The sequence below is a fragment of the Aedes aegypti genome, chromosome 3, assembly GCF_002204515.2.
Source record: "Aedes aegypti strain LVP_AGWG chromosome 3, AaegL5.0 Primary Assembly, whole genome shotgun sequence".
In the NCBI taxonomy this organism is placed as follows: domain Eukaryota; kingdom Metazoa; phylum Arthropoda; class Insecta; order Diptera; family Culicidae; genus Aedes; species Aedes aegypti.
Window position 1 is genome coordinate 39,962,139 of NC_035109.1, and position 19,625 is coordinate 39,981,763.

Here is a 19,625-nt window from a genome sequence, read left to right on the forward strand (position 1 = left end):
TTGTTGATCCGTTCACATACCCGTCTCCAGTCCTTAAGTTTGGCGTGCCTTAACGGCACTCAGTCACTACCAGCCTTGATTCGAAATACCCAATCAGAAATTTCTACATGGATTTTTCCAAAATACTATTCCAAGATTTCCTCTAAAGATTTTTCCATCAATTATAGTTTTTCAATTATTTTTCCAGTAGATTCCAGGTTCTTCCAGGGAAATCCTCTAGAGTTTATTCCAAAACATTTAAAGAAATGCGTAAAACGGAATTGTTACGTTGATTTTCTTTAATTATTTCTCCATTCATTCGTATCTGAATTCCATCGTGAAATTCGTATAGGTTCTCCAAAATCTATATAGTTCACACTCAATCTGTTTGGTAAAAATAACTGGGGTTTTGAACTACCGAAAAAGTCAGTAAAGTAAAAAAAAAATGTCAGAAATCGAAAAACAGAGATTTTTAACTTAAATTTTGCAGAGAGCTTTCTTTTTATATATATCGATACAAAATAAAACATGGTGAAATTGGCTTTTCAATTACGTGTGGCGACAGTTTTCATTTTACTGACTTTTTCGGTAGGTCCAAAACCCAGTAAAATTTTACCGACCCCAGTAATTTAATCTAAGTGTGTAGTCATTTAGGAATTCCTCAATAAAATCAAACTATGATCATTAAGATCTTCTAAAAATTCACCTAAAAAGTTATCCAATATTTCATCCACAAATCATTCCTCCTAGTTCTTCCAAGTTCTTCGAGTATTTTTTCAAGTAATATCTACTTGTATTCCTCAAAATTTAATTTGAGGCTTCATATCAGCTTATACTACAGCAGCAATAGGTAGATAGATGAAACAAAAAAAAGCAACAGATAGCTCTTTTTAATTAATAGTAAAATCAAAAATTCTATGCAAGGAAAGCACTACGGGAGATAAATCAAACACATAATATTTCCTACTCATCACAGACAAACAGACGTAACACACGATTTATTCTCATCGTACACTCAAAAAAATCCAAACGTCATTGCTACGTGAAAAATCACGTAGATCATTCCAAATTCATTTTGCCTTTACTTCACCTGACTAAGATAAAGATCACTAAGCCATTCATAACCATCAAATAGTGAATCGGTAATTGTTACTGAGGTTACCTATCGCACTTACGGGAAATTCACGTAGGTGCCTAAGTTCATTTTGACATCTGCATATTGTACGTACATTCGGTGTTGAGCGCAAATCCTAAGATGGCGCCCGCTTGATTTTTGCAGAACTTCAGAAGCAGCTGAACTTTAAACCCTGTGTTAGATTGATTTTAAGGTAAATATGCTTTGAATACCGAAGAATCCCTGCATTACTTCATATTTTACACCTGATCTATAACCTCTATCAATTATAGCACGCGAAGGCTGCAACAAAACAGAACATACTCACAACATTTGGGAAACAAGATTCACAATGCTCAGATTGAATATAAAAATGTCACAATCTTTTAAATTTGTTTACATTTTCCAATTAGGAATTAGTTTTCTTCCAAAGCCTATTAGAGATAAGGTTGGTCTATATTCTAGTTATTTTAATGCATAACCATCTAGGTCCTATTGAAACGCTTCGTAAAGGCTACCGGGAAATCCACGTAGCTCTTACTTGTAGCGCCGGTGGAATGGACGAAGTTCAAAAGTTCATGCGTTCATTCTGGGCTACCTATGATTAACCTAAGAGCTACGTGAAAAGTGCGATGGAAAAAAACCACGTATGTTTTCACGTAACAATGACGTTTGGATTATTTTGAGTGTAAGAGCTCAATTCTAATATTTCAAGCATAATTTTTCAAATCGGCGTATCTAACACTCGGAAGGATTCGAGAAAAATGCGATGCATTTGCAAAGCATTTTAAATCCTGTTTAAAATGTTCTGCAATTTTTCTATCGCTTTGTAAATTATAAGTTGAAAAAAGAACGCTGTTTTTAACCACTAATAAACAATTCAGTTTTGTGACAACAGTGCCACTAGCGTTCTATTACTAATATTCCTATTCGTCATACACACCAGTATTGTTTTGAAGTTGCACATATGTACACCGGTTTGCAAATTCCCATAAAACTTAATAAAAATAAAGTTGATCAATTCGGAGCACCGGACGAAGCCGTGAGTAACGAAAGTAGATGGAGAAAAGCTCTTGTGCGAAAATTGGTGAGAAATATTGTCTAAAACCGAATACTGATTATGTTCCACATCAGTTTGCCGACCCGTCAACTAGCTGCAGCTGTGGAAATCCGAATCTCTTGATTTCCAACATTAAATTTTCACGCCGATTTTAACAGCTTTTCTGCCTGCCATTTCCATTAGAATATCTTAAAATTGCCCACATAATTCCTCAATATTTTTTCCTGCATTTCGTTCAGTAATTATTTCTGTAGTTGTCCCAATAAATTCTCTAATGATTTCTCAAGTAAAATCTTTGTGGATTCTTCAAAAGATCATTCAATGTTACGTACTACTACCATCAAAAATTACATCAATTATTCAAATAATTCTCGTATTCACAAAATTCTTCAAGGATTCCGTCCGATGTTTTTCGATGTTTTTCAAGGAATTTCTTCAGAAAAACCTGCACAATACTATATCCTATATTCAATTCTTTATTTTACAATTTTCTTAGCAATCTTAAAAAAAAAAAATCTCAAGACTTCCTCAGAAGGGCAGCAGCTTCAGAGATTCTTGCAGAAGCTCATCAGGAATTGCTACATAAGTTTCATCAGAGATTATTATTTTCGTTGACAGTTGCCTGGAGGCATCCTTGGAAGAATTCCTGGATTAATTGGATCTTTTCGTAATCGATGATTCCGTGGCTTCGCTGGGCATAGAGGATTCTGAGACACGATATTCAAATGCGAAAATGGAAACTTTGATCAATATATACCAAAAACAATAGCATCGGAGGAATCTATGACAAAAGGTCGAAGAGAAAAAAAGATGGACAAAAGTCGAAAATCGTTTTTTCCAAAATGAAAACTATATTCGACCTATTGTTTTTTCGTACTTTTGTTTTTCGACCATTTGTCGTTTAGACCTTTTCAATTATTTCCGATAATAAATATAAGATTCAAAACATTTCATCGGTATCCCGGTGAGAACCACCTTTTCAAAATAGTGGTTGTGGAGTTTTGTTCGGAATTTATTGGTAATATTCGGGATTCCGGCAAAATATCTGAAAATTCCAATGAGATCTTTGTGATTTCAATTGATATCTTAGGATTCCGGTGGGAATCTTTGGGATTTAGATAACCTCAAATATGGAATCCTCCTTAGCCGAGTGGTCAGAGTCCGCGGCAAAGCAAGCCATACTTAAGATATGGGTTCAATTCCCGGTCGGTCCAAGATTTTTTCGTAATGGAAATTTCCTTGACTTCCCTGGGCATAGACTATCATCGTACTTACCATACAATATACGGATGCGAAAATGACAGCTTTGGCAAAGAAAGCTCTTAGAAGATAACTGTGAAAGTGCTCATTGGACATAAGCTGAGAAGCAGGCTCTCTCCCAGTGAGAACGCAATGCCAAGAAGAAGAATCCAAAATCTGGTAAGAAATCCTGTTAGCCAGGTGAAAAAATTCAGCAGAGGCGATTTGTAACCTCATTTTTTACCTGTTCTACGAATCTAAAACTGATTAATTTTGGTAGTTTAACTTATAAAGCCTTATGAACATTGCTAACAAATCTCTACTAATTAGGTGCGGATTTGTTGTTGAAATCCAAGGTTCGTGGAACAGATAGAGAATCGCCACTGATATTCAGTTTTTTATGGGAATAGAAACACTCTCCGACATGTTTGAATGTGTAAAACTTAAAACGTGTGGATAAAAAACAATTTTATTAGTCCCAAATATGGGTCACGTCTTCTTTTGCTGAGATCCCAATTGCTGTTAAAAAATAAAAATTATATCATACAATTATTTATGAAAATGTTGTATGTTTCTATTCATTCCGCGATGGGGCGAATAGGAATACTGTTCAGTAAATATCAATATTTTTTTCATTTTAAATGAAAAATCAACACTTTTTCAAGTACATTTCAATAAAATTAAATCCCAATGTGTTTACCTAGTGAAGAAAAAAATTAAAATTTTCAAAAACAATTTCATTTTTTGATCATGTTAGAAATCGGCAAAAATGACGGATGTTTTAAGCTGTCAAAAAAGGTTGGGATTTCAATATTTTTTTTTTCAATTTTATATAGAAAAATGTAGCAAAATTATTAATTTGAAAATAGTCTATCGATACTCTGTTGCTATTAAAGTAATGGGAAAAATATATTTCATGAGATTTTTAAAGTTTATCATTACATAATAGTCGCATTTCTAACTGTAGGTCGCTTTGTCTCTATTCGCCGCTTTTTTCTATTCACTCCGTTTTACGTTATTTAGTGAGTACTTCCTTCAAAACTTAAGGATTAACACTATTTCCGATTAAGGTGCAAGTAAAAATGATGCAAAAGTCAAAACTGAAAAAAAGCAGTTTTTTTTATTTTTAAATAGATAAATCGAAGACAAATAAAAACACACAGCTCTTTTATTTGCTAAATAAAACAGCTGTGTGTTTTTGTTTTCTTCGACTTGGTGATCTATAAGGAGAAAACTGCTTTTTAGTTTTGACTTTTGCAGCATTTCTACTTGGGCCTCAAACAAAAATTCCAATCGGAAACCCAGAAATTCACATTAATATTCAAGAAGTGCATACTAAAATCTCTCTTCCTCAAAAATCTCAAAAAATGTCAACGTAATTGAAAAGCTCTAAAGAAAATTTCCAAAGATTGCCTTCAGAATTTTAAAGATTCGCAACATTTTTCTTTAATCCCACCTATTAGAGACAACTATAGAAATAGAAAAGACTCTGTTCTGAATCTCAAAGTTTCTCACAGGATTCCAAAATATTTATAAACGTAGTCTCAGCAGAATTTCACAATTTTTCACTTATATACCAAAATTTTCATTGGATTTTTAGGTTCCTATAATTATACCAGAATGATTATCGATATCCCAGAACTTCCCTAGAAATATCATTGAATGTTTTGAAAGTTTATTGATTTAGGCTAACTCTATAATCCCTTGACAATTTAATCATCTAAAATTCGATTTCTTCGCTCTCCACCCTTAGATCCCAGTCACCCAGCTGGAAAACGTAAGGAAATCGATAACGTGATGCGAAAGGCCCGGGCCTTTCCCAACGAAACCTGGGACAAGAAGCTGCTCGAAGTTGAGGAAAAGGATCCAAACCGATGGCGCCACACCGGATTCAAAAAGATGTACATTGAGGAAGACCCCAGCAGTTCGGATAGTGAACGTGGCCGATACGGAAACGGTATGCCACCGCGCGGTCGTTCCCGCAGCCGAAGTCGAAGCCGCAGCCGCAGCAGATCGGCCCGGTCTCCGCCATTGCGCCACCGGAGAAGTCCATCGCCACCGATGAGAAAACGTCGTGTACCAATTTCGCCATCTCCGCCGCCGATGCGTCGTCGGCCGGCGTCGATCTCGCCACCACCTCCGGAACCGGTTATGAAGCGTAGGCCTCGTTCGCCACCTCCGCGAATGTTACGTCGTCCGTCACCGCCGGCGGCTTTCCACCGTGGAAAATCGCCACTTCGTTCGGTTTCGGGTTCACCCCGCCGGGGGGTCGTTCGTCGTATGTCGCCTATTCCACCGCCCAGACCACGAGTCAAACGGCCACCGTCGCCGCCACCCAAGGTAAGTCGTTACTTCGTCGTAATACCATTGCTTAGTACTGTTTTATAAAATACGGGGCTGGTAGCACGACTCTTTTAATAGACTTGGTCACTAGTTCAATGCAATTCTCTAAAAAGTGTCTATTTCTAATGAAATGTCTCGAATGTCTTCTATTTCGAGCAAAACGGTATGAAAAGTCATTTTTTTCCTTATTATGTATGCAGCAAATTCTGGTGCAACATTCTAAAGGCTTTAAGAAGCCTTCAGAGACTATTACGCAACTACCATCAGTGCATACAATTCCGCTCATTTTAGACAAATTTTGAGTTCAAAAAATTCATAAAAATTGACTTCTTCTTATTCTTGTTCTTCTTATTCTACTTTGAAAGGAACATTGATATTTTTTATGAAGAACAAACTACAACACTACAGTGTCAACCTGATTTTGTCAGCCCCATTATCCTAAGAACTTTTTGCTCTAACGGTTTCATTACTAAACTTTTTCCACATCTTATTCAACCCTGTTAAAGTTATTATGAATATGTATAACATAGTTAGGAAAGAATAAGTTGTTTAACTTTTTGAAGAAAAGCTGAAACAAGTTTTGAAAAATAGCCTGCAAAATCGGGTCATCTATGTACTTCGAAAGTCTTGTGTGTGTCAGGCGGCTTCATTCGAAAATCGTTGATGATGCCAGAGGATATCCTTGCGAATAAAAAAAATTGTGTTTTAACACGAAACATCCATTTTACACTAGTGGGCGACAATAGGGGCATGATCGCCATTCCTTTAGGAGAGGTCCGGTACCGCAAATTCGGGTGTAATTGATCAGTAGGGTGAAATTGATCACCGTGTCTCGTAATTTGATTTCTTACTAATAGTGCACCAAATTCATTGCAACCAAGAGTAAATGAACGTTGTTTGTCTTAAATAATGTCTAATTGTGAATAGTGAATGATAATAATAATAAATAGTTTTTTGTGTCACAGAATGTTTATTTCTATGAAAATAATGTAAAATTCTAGAATCAAGTTTGGTGTGAAATTAATAATCATCTATAAACTTCTAGTTCTAAACAAGGATTTGTGAGGATGCTCAAAACATATCTCCAATACAGATTTTACTATCAAAACTCTTACCAATTTGCTCGTTTTTTTGAAAAATTTAATTTTCTGCTACAAAGTAGGGAAATTCTTTGAAAATTGCCTACATTTAGGCGTTTTTTTTGCGGTATTCTTGAAACTTAATTATTGATTATTTTCATAAATATTGTCTCGTTAAGAATTTTGCAAGCATATTTGGATTCAGGAGGCCCAAATTAAGTATGTAAAGTTGATTTCGAAACTAACTATAATAACATTATCAAGTGATCAATTTCACCCCGAATTGGGATTCCCCGATTTTTAATTTTAGAGCTGATTTTTGGCACTAACACCACATTTGTTAAAAAAATTTGGTCCATGAGCCAATGAGGTTCACCGTCGTACTTGTTTTCCTGCATTTAGTTGTATGGTATTGATAACATTTTAGAAAGCATACCAAGAAAACAGTGAAAAATGATCAATTTCACCCGAAATTACGGTACTTAGTATATGTTTGCGTTATATTTATTTCTTTATTAAGTATTGTATCAATTAATTTGATGAAACATCGTTAACGATGTTATGCCAACTTACTCGGTCCATGGCTGTGTCTCTCCAACTTCAATTTTAGCCCACGCTAGGTTGCGTTTATCAGCATGTACTTTGTTAATGACGCAATCACCTCCCAACCGAATTTTGTCGCTTCGCGTTTCATTCAGGCGGGTGTACACTAGTGTGGGACAAAATATAGATTCTCGCTTCAGTAAACTTTTTGGATTGCATTTAGGTCCCATAACAACTGTGCAAAATTTCAGCTCGATCGGTGAAACTATATTTTAGCGCCAGCCAAAAAGTTTCAAAGTTTGTATGGGATATACTATGGGAAAACTTACTTTTGCAAAGAAAAATCGCCAGAGCTCGCCCATTGCCATCTATAAAAATTCTGAACACAGACCTAGATAGGTATTTTTACGATGAAGAATATTGCCGAAGACCGCGTAAAAATCCGACCCTTGTCAAAAAAAGTTATTCAATGAAAACCTATTGACAAGCCGATGTTGATTAACACGAAAAGGAATAACAATAACAACAAAATCGGGCAAAATTTCCGAATAGTCTATGCTTAATAACTTTTTTCACAAGCATCGGATTGCTTTGCGGTTTTCGGCAATGTTGTTCATCGTAGAAATACCTATCGAGATGAAATCTGTGTTCAGAATTTTTATAGAGGACAATGGGCGACCACTGGCGATTTTTCTTTGTAAAACTAAGTTTTCCCATAGTAAATCCCATACAAACTGGCGCCAAAATGTAGTTTCACCGATCGAGCTGAAATTTTGCACAGTTTTTATGGGATCTAAATGCAATCCAAAAAGTGGACTGGAGCGAGAATCTAAAATTTTATAATAATATATAATATAATATAACCGTGTCCCAGGCTAGTGTACACATCTGCCACCGTTCCAAATGTTCTGCCGACATATATCATCCGCGAAGCAAACAAATTGACTAGATTTTGTGAAAATCGTACCTCGGTTTTTAAATCTGTCTTTTTGCAGGGCACCTTCTAGCGCTATATTGGACAGCATGCACGAAAGTCCATTACCCTGTCGAAGTTGTCGAACAAACTCAAATGTTTGTCTAAAATCTTCACGCGGTTCCGCACACCGTCTATTGCTGCTAGTTAATGTGTACATGACAAGCTGTTCAGTGAATCTTATCCACTTCCCAAGACATGATTGTCTCTATTTTTGATGAAAGGTCTCTGAAGTCTTTTTTTAATAAAAATGGTCTCTAAAGTCTCTTTTTTCCATATCTTGCTAGCAGTGAATTCTTCAGAGACTGTTACGAGATTTTTCAACTAATTCTTTAAAATTTTAATCTAAGATTTCTCGAAGAAAACCTTCAGGAATAATCCTAGTTGTTTCTCCGGAGATTTCATCTGGAATACTTCCAGGGATTCCTATCGGGATCTCTCCAGAAATTCTTCTAGAGATTCTTCTACCAATTCTCTTAGATATTCTCCCAGAGATTTTTATAGAAGATCTTGAGTAATTTATCCAGAATTTGCTCCAGAAAACACTATATTAGGATTTTCTCTCGATAGTTTTCCATTAATCCTTCAACCGAATTTTCTTATAAGGATATTTACAGAAAAACCGCAAAGGTAAATTCCAGAGTTTTTGAAAGAAATTGTTCAGAGGTTTTTTAAAGATACCCGACAAGAATTACTACGACATTTCATCCACGGTACCTCCAAAGAATTTCTCCAAAATACCCTCGAGGAGTTTTTCAAGAAAATCTATTAAGAACTTTTGAAAGAATTCCTCAAAACTCAACCCTGCGTTTCATCATGGAGTTCTTCTAGACTTTTTTTTCTAAAGAATACTCCAGCATTTCACCGAATAATTACTACTGCAGTCGAGTCTAGTACACGACACTAAAGACGGCCTTACAGTTGAGGTCGAAATATACGTATCTGTCAAAGGATACAAACTCTATTGGAATTAAATGGTATAGTTCTGAATTCGGGTTTTCATTCACTTACAACTGCAGTTCTTCCAAACATTTCTCAATAATTCCCATGGAACTTACAAAAGTGATAAAAGTTCTTAAACTAACTAACACTATAACATTTTGCTAGAAATTTACGCACATGTTTTTGGCGTTTTTTTTTTTAAATTATCCCAACAATTTAACAAGAAAATCTTCTAAAATTTCTTCAAGGGTCTATGAGTTCTTCTAGTAACCGGGTGACTTAAAAACTTACACAAGTTTCATCAGAGATAGCTTTAAAATTTGCTTTAGACATACCTTACAAATTGAACATTTTCTCAAATTTCTGAAAAAATTCATTCACATTTGCATGGAGAAATGCCTAGAAAAATTCCTGGAAGAATACTTGGACAAATCTTTAAAGACTTCCTTGAAAAATCTTAAAGAATTAATGTAGGAATTCCTAGAGAAATCTGAGTAATTCCTGGAGTTATCCTTAGAAAAATTAGAAGTAGAAATTTTAAAGAAACTCCTGGTTGAATTTTTGAAGAAGCTCTAAACGGAAGTCTTAGAGGATGTCATTGGAAAATCGATGGAAGAATCACTGGATAAAATCTTGGAGGACTTAGGGCTTTCTTGAAAAACATCCGAAAGAATCAGTAAACACATTCCTGACGATCTCTGAGTTAATTTCTGCGATTACAAATGGCAAAAACCAGTTTGTTTTTTTGAGATATCGAAAACAAAATTGTTTTACTGATTCCTTAGGAAAATTGTCGAAGGGATTCCATGGAAAATCATCACTACATGAACTCCTGGAGAAATTTAAAAGATGAGCTAGCCTCGTGCTGCAAACCTCACAAATAAAGAAATCCATCCAACTATCCTAGCCTGAGTAAATCTTCGAAGTAACATCTGGATCTTTGGGCAAATACTTTCTGGTGAAATTCCTTGAGAAAATAATTGAAAAATTTCTCGAAAAACATGTTTTACGACATGTAATTTTAATTGTGAAATATTGTCACAAACATCTGTACGTATTGTTTTGTTCCCACAATTAATTGTCTTAAGTATCCAAACTGCCCATGGATACCTTTTAAGATTTCTTCACTGAACGTGGGCCAAAAATGAATAGTGCATTATCTGTTTTTGCACAAGTACGCTGTAATCGAATCTATGACAAAAGGTCGAAAGACAAAAGGTCAAAAGGACAGAAGGTCGAAAGACAAAAGGTCGAAAGGACAAAAGGTCGAAGAACAAAACGAGAGGGACAAAAGGTATAAACTTAATAAACTTTAAGGGTTAAGCATACTGAAGCACTGCTTTGGTTCCGTTCAGTTTACAATGATGATCAGAGCTCTCACAAGCGATATCAAATTATCAAATACAATTAAGGCTTTGTATCAAATACAGTTCAGTTAAGATTTAGCTTTGATATTGTTCCACCTTGAAATAGCTTCAACATGCATTAAGCAAATTGGAAGCTGGAAACGCTTCTGAACCAAATTATTTTGTTAATTACTTTTTGTATATCTGAAATTGGAGTATATCTTAAACCTGGAATTATTTGGTAGAACCTGGAAAAACCTGGAAATATCAGGGAATTTCATTTATGCAAACGAGTAGACACCCTGCGTATAGTCTATGCTTAATAACTTTCTTCACAAGCACGGATTGCTTTGCGGTCTTCGGCAATGTTGTTCATCATAGAAATACCTATCGAGATCTTTGTTCAGAATTTTTATAGAGGACAATGGGCGATCTCTGGCGATTTTTCTTTGTAAAAGTAAGTTTTCCTATAGTAAATCCCATACAAACTTTGAACGGCTGGGGCTAAAATATAGTTTCTCTGATCGAGCTGAAATTTTGCACAGTTGTTATGGGACCCAAATGCAATCCAAAAAGTGGACTGGAGCGAAAATCTAAATTTTTCATATAACCGTGTCCCAGGCAACTGTTTATCGTATACTGCTACAACTTCGATCAGATTGGGGGATAGTAGTGCATGATAAACCCCTCTAAACATGCTCCAATCCTGGGGGATACTATTGCTATTGGATTTTCGTGGATTGTTTATCGTGCCCGTAAAGAAAAACACCTAGGGCTCATTCATATATTTCATGAGAGCGGATTCTGCAATGCCTGACTACGTCATATTATTTGTTCCATGTTGATGATATTGATGGTTTCTGATTTCAATTCCGTAACGGTCCATGATTTCTTCATAATGTAGATTTTCTTGACTTTAAGAAAATAAAAAAAGCAAAAAGTAGTAATGGAGTTTGCTTCATACTGTATGGGAGTATCACTTCTTCAAAACAAATTTCAAGGGATTAGGACTTTAAGGCAAGTAGTTTAACATAGTTATAGTCAGGGCTGCCAGATGGTTTGATAGAAAACCTGTATCTACCAGGTTAGAAAATCTGTGTCCCATACAAAAAAATCTGTGTCCATACAAAAATTGTTGAAAGAAAATCTGTGTTCCATACAAATTGAATCTGTGTCAGAATAAAAAAATCTGTGTAATACAGATAAATCTGTATATGTGGCCGCTCTGGTTATAGTGTACATCCACACCATAAAACTGGATAAAAATAAATTAGAAATAAATTTCACGTGCGGTGGCTTTTGTTTCAAACCAGATCCAAACGCACTATTATTAATTTTTACATGTAAATAATAGTTCAACTCTCGCATAATTTGTGATCTCGCCCTAAAAGCCATTGGTAACCGAATGTGTAGCTTGTGGTTACCGAGCAAACAAATGGATTTAAACGTTATTCAACAATGCTACGATGAAGAGAAGATACTTCTCTCTCTTCCAGTAGTCATACTTTTCATCCTGGTTAATTCATTTGCTTAGGAACAAGAGACTACACACTCGGTTACCAATTGCGAGAACTAAGCAAATTTTGCAGATATATCGGACTGTGTTACTTACTACGCGGATGCGTTGGCGTGTCAATTTTCTGGAATCCAGTACCTGTGTTTTCAATTACTTTGGTCCCAAACAGAACTCAAGTGAGAAGCGTGTTCAAACGCAAAACTCGCCCGTCGGCGAGAATGACTCGCTCGTTCGTGTGCGAGAAGAATGAGCGATGAAGCAGGAATCGGTTTGCTTTTATAGTGCGAAGCGGAAGGCAAAAGTAGCGTGGAAATCTGCTTGAACGTGAGGGGTTGCGTATGAAAGGGGTCGACCTTTTCCTAATTTTCAATAGTTTATTGTCGACTATCAATAGCTTTCGCCATTCGAGTAGAATGTTGTATAAATTTCCGACCGATTGGTGAAAAATATTGAAAATCTATCGATAAATGCTTGAGTTATTAGCGTTTAAAACCTAACATACTTTCGTGACGGTCCCAGATTTTAGATTTTCAATTGCCGTAAGACGTAGTCAACGTAGAAAAACAAAAAGCTGTTCCGTTTCCCAGATTCTGCCAATTAGCCGGTGTGGACAGGTCCATTCTGATGAGTTCAGCTCCAGTACCATCCTTACCAGCCGTCTTGTTGTTCTTGAGCTGGTTGATGGCATCCATAACTTCCCTCAATGTGGGAACAGGATAGTTTCGTTCATCTGTCGTGCTGGCGTATTCATTTTCTCCGCCATCGTGACCCTTTGTGCCTGTGCCTCCGTGCCATTCATATGTACGTCATGGTGCTGCTTCCACCTTATAATTACCTCACATTCGTACGTCAAGATGCTTCCATCCTTGTCCCTAAACACTTCGGCTCGCGGCACAAAGCCTTTTCGGGATACGTTAAGTTTCTCGTATAACTTTCAAGGTATCCCCAGCAGTCCTCAAGAGGGGCTTATTCAAATTCGCGCTCTTTCGGCAATGCCACCTCGATCGCGCTATACCGTACATTGTTGATGACGGATAGTTTTGGGTGCAGATTTACCATAACTAGATAGTAGCTGTGTTGTTATATTCATCAGAATGGTTTTGATGAGCGAATTTGATGGATAGCGCCGACAATTTTTGTTGCATAGGATTCTTCGAATGTAGCGCGGTTGTTGCACCATGGGCAGGTTCATTTCTCGAATGCGTGCATGGAAAAAGAGCATAATTGTGATTGAACATTAAGAAAAATAGGTTACCAAATAACTAAGTTTATGCATTAATGATATTCTTCCATTTATTCAAGGATTTTTTCGGAAGTTCATCTAAGATTGTAAATTGAATAAGCGATCAGCGTATTAATTTCGATAGAGCTTACCACCATTAAAGATTCTTCAAGAAATTTCCATGCTCTCTGGGATTCTTCTGTAAATCTTCCTGAGATTTTTCGGAAAATTTCACTAAGATTCTTCCTGGAACCTCTCATCAATTCTTCTGGAAATCTTCTTGCAATTTCTCTATCTCACTGCAGAAAATCTTTCACAGAATCTTCCAAGAATCCCTGTGAGATTCTTCCAAATATTCCTTCTGGGATTGTTTTAGAAATTTTTTAGAAATTCCTCTTTGTTTCTTTAGGAAATCCTTCTGAAACTATTATAGTTATCTCTCTAATCGATCTGTGTTTATTCCGAAAATCATCGTGGGACTTTCTCTTGAATTATCCCGCCAATTCCTCTTGGATTTTTATGAAAATCATCCGGGTTTAAATCCGTAAAATTTCCCTGGAATTCTGCCGAAAATGTTTCTGTCTGCCGAATATGTTTCTATTCAGAGGGATGGGATTCTTTAAAAAGATCTGGGATTCTTGTTTTGGGGATCCTTACACAAATCTCTCAGGTTTCTTCCGGAAATCCATTCAAAATTATTACATCATATCATCTGAAATTTTCCAAGAAAACCATAGTAATTCTTTCGTGAATGACCCTGGGACTTTTTTGGATATTCCTCTTAGATTCTCTCAGGATTATTCCGATTCTTCTGGGATTCTCCCGGAAATCCGTCTGAAACTATAGTTAAAAATCTATTCTTTCACTGTCATATTATTTCGGTCAAATTCTTGGGATTCTTCCGGAAATCCCTATGGTATACTTTCGGAAATCCTGTTCGTTTTTTGTTTTTTTATGGAAATCCATCCGAATTTTTTCAAACATATTCTCAGAAATTTTTCCGAAAACTCTTCAGAAATTGTACGGAAGTCCCCCTGGCCCTTTTCTAGAAATTCTTCTTGAATTCTAACGGAAATCGTGCTTAAGTTTCTTCAGAAATCTTTCTAGGAAATTCTCGAATATCCGTTTGGAATTCTGATATTCTGATACAATCTCTCAGTGATTCTTCGGGAAATGTTCTTGCTTTTTTGTGATTTATCAGTTGATTTCCTTGGTGGAATCTTCAGAAAATACCTCTTGAGTTCAAATGGAAAACCCTTAAGAAAATTTTTGGAAAGTCCTCCAGGACTCTTAAAAAATATCACTGAGATTCTTACCGAAATCTTTCTAATACTCTTATAAAAGTTACCCCGAAATAGTTCCGGAAATTCCGTTTGTTCTTCCGTAAATCTTTCTAGAGTTCGAACATCGCTCTGGAATCGTTCCGAAAAAAATTCAGGAATTCTTCCGGATGGTTTAGTAAATTCTTCCAAAAACCCTGAGAATTTCCTGAAAAACCTACAGGGATTTCTCCTAAATAACTTCTGGGATTCTTTTCGATATCACTATGAAATACGTACATTCACCAGACCCCCCATAAGTGACCACGTGGTTTATGGACGACCCCTAAGTAATATTTCCAGAAATCTTTCCAAAATTCATTCAGAAATCTCTCTGTGATTATTTCGTAAATTATCCCAGAACTCTTCCGAGAATCCTTCTCCAATCCCAAAGAAATTCCCAGAAGGATTTTTAGAAGAATTTTAGAAAGACATTTGGAAGAGTTCTAGAATCCCAATGTTATTTCCGCAAGAATACCAGAACGTTTCACGGTAGAATCCCAAAACTTCCGGAAGCATCCTTGAATGATATCTGGATGTTATATATGGTATTTCCGGATGAATCTCAAATGGTTTTACGAAAGAGCAGGATCAATTCCAGAAAAAAAAATCCGGAAGTATCTTCCAAAGACATTACAAAGCTTTCCAGCAGGATTTCCGAAAGATTCCTACAGAGATACTCGAAAAAATAAACACACGAAGATTTCTTCCAGGAGGAATGCCCAGAATCATCCTAGAAGCAATTTACTTTTGAACTTATGGAAGAATCTTCGAAAAAACAAACTTGTGGAAAGTATTCAGAGGATCCTCATGCAAATTTCTGAATGAATCCCATAAGGTTTTCCGAAAGATTCCTCCAAAGATATCAGGGAGAATTCCAACAGGATTTTAGGAAGAGCCCCAAAGGTATTATATTATCCAACCTTTTAAAAGCGCTAATGGCTGCCGCCAACACGTTCGCTTTCTGGTAGGAATTGGTCGATTTGACGTTTGGCTTGGGTAGTTTTATATAGGCCTTTCCATGTGACAGGTCCATCTATGCATTTGTTTACATCGGTGGAGGACCGGTGCATACACGAGGCTGTCATTTTCATAGAAGAACTGTCAAAGAGCTTCCCGATCAGCTGTTTTGGAACGTCATGTGAATAGGCCTATTGAGCCAACCCAAGCCAAACGTCAAATCGACTAGTCCCTACCAGAAAATGAGCCTGTTGGCGGCAGCCATTAGCGCTCGTAAAAAGCTGGATAAGGATATTGACGAAAACATTACACAGGCTTTTTGGAAGAATTCCAGAAGGATTTTCTAAAGTATTCCAAAAGGATTTCTGAAAGCATCTCAGATGATTTCCGTTAGAATTCAGTGGCATTCTCGTAAGAATCCCATGAGTATTACCGGTTTCCAATATTATAAAAGACATCCCAAGGACATAAACGATTAAATCATAGAGGAAATCCAGTCTAGATAGATGTCTAGAAGAATCCCAGAAGTAATACCGGAAGGGCCCTATAAAATTGTTTGGAAGAATCTCAGAGTGATATCTTCAAGAATACTGCGATTTACAGAAGAATTTGAAGAGATATCAGAAATAATTCCAAGATTTCCAGAACAATCCCAGAGGGGTGTTGAAATAAATCGAGAGGAGTTTAAGGAGAAATCCTAGAGGAATTTCTAAAAGAAGATTCTAGAGCAATTTTCTCAAGTAAAATAAGGATTTATCTTAGAACACGTATAACAATATTATGATTCAAATCAATTTCTTGTGTAGCATTGTATTTCACTGTGAAGGCCACCCGTAACATCAATGTTGTAACTAATCTATAAATCTTTATTCAGGTGAATTTTTGCACATCCTAATTAAATAACAGTTCAAAGAGTAGAATCCCATTCTCTTTCGGGATTATATTGTATCAACAATTAACAATAAAAAATATTAATTATAAAAAATAAGTATTTAGTTTGGAGGATTGATTTCATGAGAAATTTGTTTTTCTACAAATAATAATTTAATATTTTTTTCATTGATAATTTATAATTTATTTGATAATATAAAGTCTTCTGTAATCGAATACTTAATAAACTTAATGTCTAGTTATTCTATATTTAAAGAAAATCCACAAAGTTTTATTCCAGGGTTTTTCAAGAAATTTAATTTTCAAGAAATTAATTTATTTCACTTTTTTTTCCTGGTATTTTCATATACATTCCCTCAAGAATTCATCCACAGTTTGTCCCAAAAAATCCTCCAGGCATAATTTGAGGAAATCTATTCAAAACTCTTTCAAGGATTTTCTTTTTCACCCACGACTCCATTCAAAGTTTTGAATAGGAACAAAAATCTTAACAAAATTTGCTTGAACAAAATTGTTAAGAATTGTCTAAATCTATTGAAATCGTAAAAAAATGTTGATTGTAAATCAATAGTTATAATATTGTTTATCAGTAGTTACGCTATTGGATTAACAAGGAGGATGTATTTTTGTTCTAATAAACATATAATCTTATTCCAATACTAACGTTACAATATCGAACTGAGTTATGGAAATGTTGTGTGCGCTAAAGACACCATAATGTTCCTCAAGATTTTTTTTAAATAAAAAAATCCATGAACATAATGCAGAGTTCCAAGGGAAATTGCTGTGTATGTCATTGAACGAAGTTTTTCAAGATTCTGTTAAGAATCTCAATAAGAAGATGTTGATAGAATTGCAGATGCAATGTACTACAGAAATTTGAAAATGTACTTCTGGAAGAAGTATTTTTTTTTTTTTTTTTGAGGAACTATCAAATGAGTTCTTATAAGAACACGGCCACTTAGTAGAAGAAAGTGAGCGTTAGTATGCCAGCTTAGTCATCATGTAACAAAAGTCAGGATTATGCATGATATAGCAATGACCGTGTTGCTTCTTTTTCCTTTTACAGATGAGTCGCTCTCCATCGATGACCAGCTGTTCGGAGGAATCCTGCTCAGGCTGCTCCATGGATCACCATCGGTCTAGGTAAGTATGGCGTCGATCAACAAGTGGATTTGTTTGTGGATCTCTAATCTGGCAAATCCTACAACTACGAATCGCACTAAGCATTCGTGCCACTACGAACACAGTTAACTAACGTTGGAAATCTTCTTGTTCCTTTTCGGAAATCGTACCAATTACCGTACCGTTCCGTTCAGATCTCGTTCGTTAAACGGTCCGGGCCCGGGTCCGCGTCCGCGTCTACGTGCGGCATCGCCGCCGCCACCCGCAGTTCACATTTCGAAAGCCCGGCGCGACGGTCCCGTAATGCGTCCGATGAGTCCGCCTCCGACAGATCCGCGCCGTAAGGAACCGATGCCCAAGGTGCATCGCGTCGACAAGGTAACCATGTGACCATGTTTCGCTCCAATCTCGGACGAATCATGGGAGCAAAGCAGATTGAGAATGTGGGCTGATCGATTTCCCTTATTTTCGATTCTGAGCAGGATCCTCGAGATCGTCCGTCAAGGCCGATCCCTCCGCCACCGCCGGCCGAACGTCTCCGACATCCGCAAACGCCCGAATCGGAAAAAGCTCCTTCGCCGAAACCGCGAGTCACGAAGCACAAAGGCATTCCGGAGGATCCCCGGCCAGTGAAGGTACGTCAGCCTAAGCCACCGCCACCGGAAGTGGCCGCGCCGCCGCCCAGCAAGAAGCACAAGGAGAAGAATCCCGAAAAGGTTAAGGTAGTTTTGAGCGGTTTTCGGGAAGAAATGTGAGTTAAATTACTAATGTACTTCATTTGTAGCTTCGAGCGCGTGTCAAAATTGAAGGTGAACCGAAACAGCGCCGCCCACGTTCTCCGTCGTCCGGTTCGGAGGAGTCGTCAAGCAGTGAAAGTTCGCTGCCAAGATTTACGGCTACCACACGGCTCACGCTGTCAGAACGGTTTGGAAAGATGGCCCAGTGGAGCGTCGATCGGAGCAATATGGAAAACATGCGCATCACCAAGAACAGTTCCGGTGGTGATTTGAAGGTCATGATCGAGGAAGAAATGGAAGCTCCCCCGCCAGCACGGTACGCGTATTCGCCTGCTCCGGCCGGTCACTTCCCCGAGGAACTGATGACCACCGGTCCCAGCGGACTATCTTCATGGGACGATGTTCGAGTACGGTACGAGTATTACAAGGGACGCGGCTATCTGAGGGATCTCGACCTGCAGGTAAGTGTTGAAATTTTGCGGGAATTCTGGAATTCTGGGACCACATAATTATCGAACTTAAATGAATCTAAAATTTTCACCCACGGGCTTTAGTTTATGGTCTAACTTTTCAGTATTTATTTGTCCAAAATGAGTGCTTTGGAGAAGCCCAAGCAATCGTGTTTGTTTTTTGGATGTAGTTTGCGCGCCCTTCTGGACAGTACAGTGTTGTCATGACTGCATTAAATTAAGAATATTGGACTCTTAACTACTTTGTTAAATTCTATGATTATCGTTTCCGCATTGGTAGTTGCGAATTGCCTGTAGAACAGAGTGCTTCGTGAAGCCACAGTTGAAGGACAGTTCGGTTTTGCGTCGTCCGATAGATTTTGCTCACGGTTTCGCGCGTGTTTTCGTCGCTGGAGATTTTTTTTTCCTGTTTTGGAGCGTCTTGCTGGGTAGTGCTTCGTGAAACCCAAGCAGGACGGTTCGATTTTGCGTCGTCAGATAGGTTTTGCTCACGGTTTCACGCGTGGTTTCGTCGCCGAAGAATTTTTTTTTCTGTTTTGGAGAGTATTTGGGAAGGCCCAACCAAGACGGTTTGTTTTCGGGACGCCAAGAGGTTTTGTGTTCAGTCGAGGATGGATTACCAAATGGTGAGTTCGTTTCATGCTTGTGATAACACATTTTTTCTTGAAAGCGTAACTTTTAAGTAATATTAAAACAAACTTTGTATGGTTCGTCACTATAAGTGTCGGCATTATGCTTTTTTCTTATACAATTTCAATATACATATA

General features: G+C 37.1%; 1 protein-coding gene across 1 annotated transcript in view; it reads left to right on the plus strand.

Moving 5' to 3' along the window:
• LOC5580277 (serine/arginine repetitive matrix protein 1) overlaps positions 1 to 19,625 on the plus strand; it is a 38,710-nt gene that overhangs the window by 8,842 nt on the left and 10,243 nt on the right. The window contains exons 3-7 of the mRNA XM_021855325.1: positions 5,146 to 5,732; positions 17,596 to 17,672; positions 17,846 to 18,029; positions 18,134 to 18,373; positions 18,436 to 18,849. Coding sequence (XP_021711017.1) covers positions 5,146 to 5,732; positions 17,596 to 17,672; positions 17,846 to 18,029; positions 18,134 to 18,373; positions 18,436 to 18,849 — 1,502 coding nt within the window. The remainder of the gene's footprint in view (positions 1 to 5,145; positions 5,733 to 17,595; positions 17,673 to 17,845; positions 18,030 to 18,133; positions 18,374 to 18,435; positions 18,850 to 19,625) is intronic.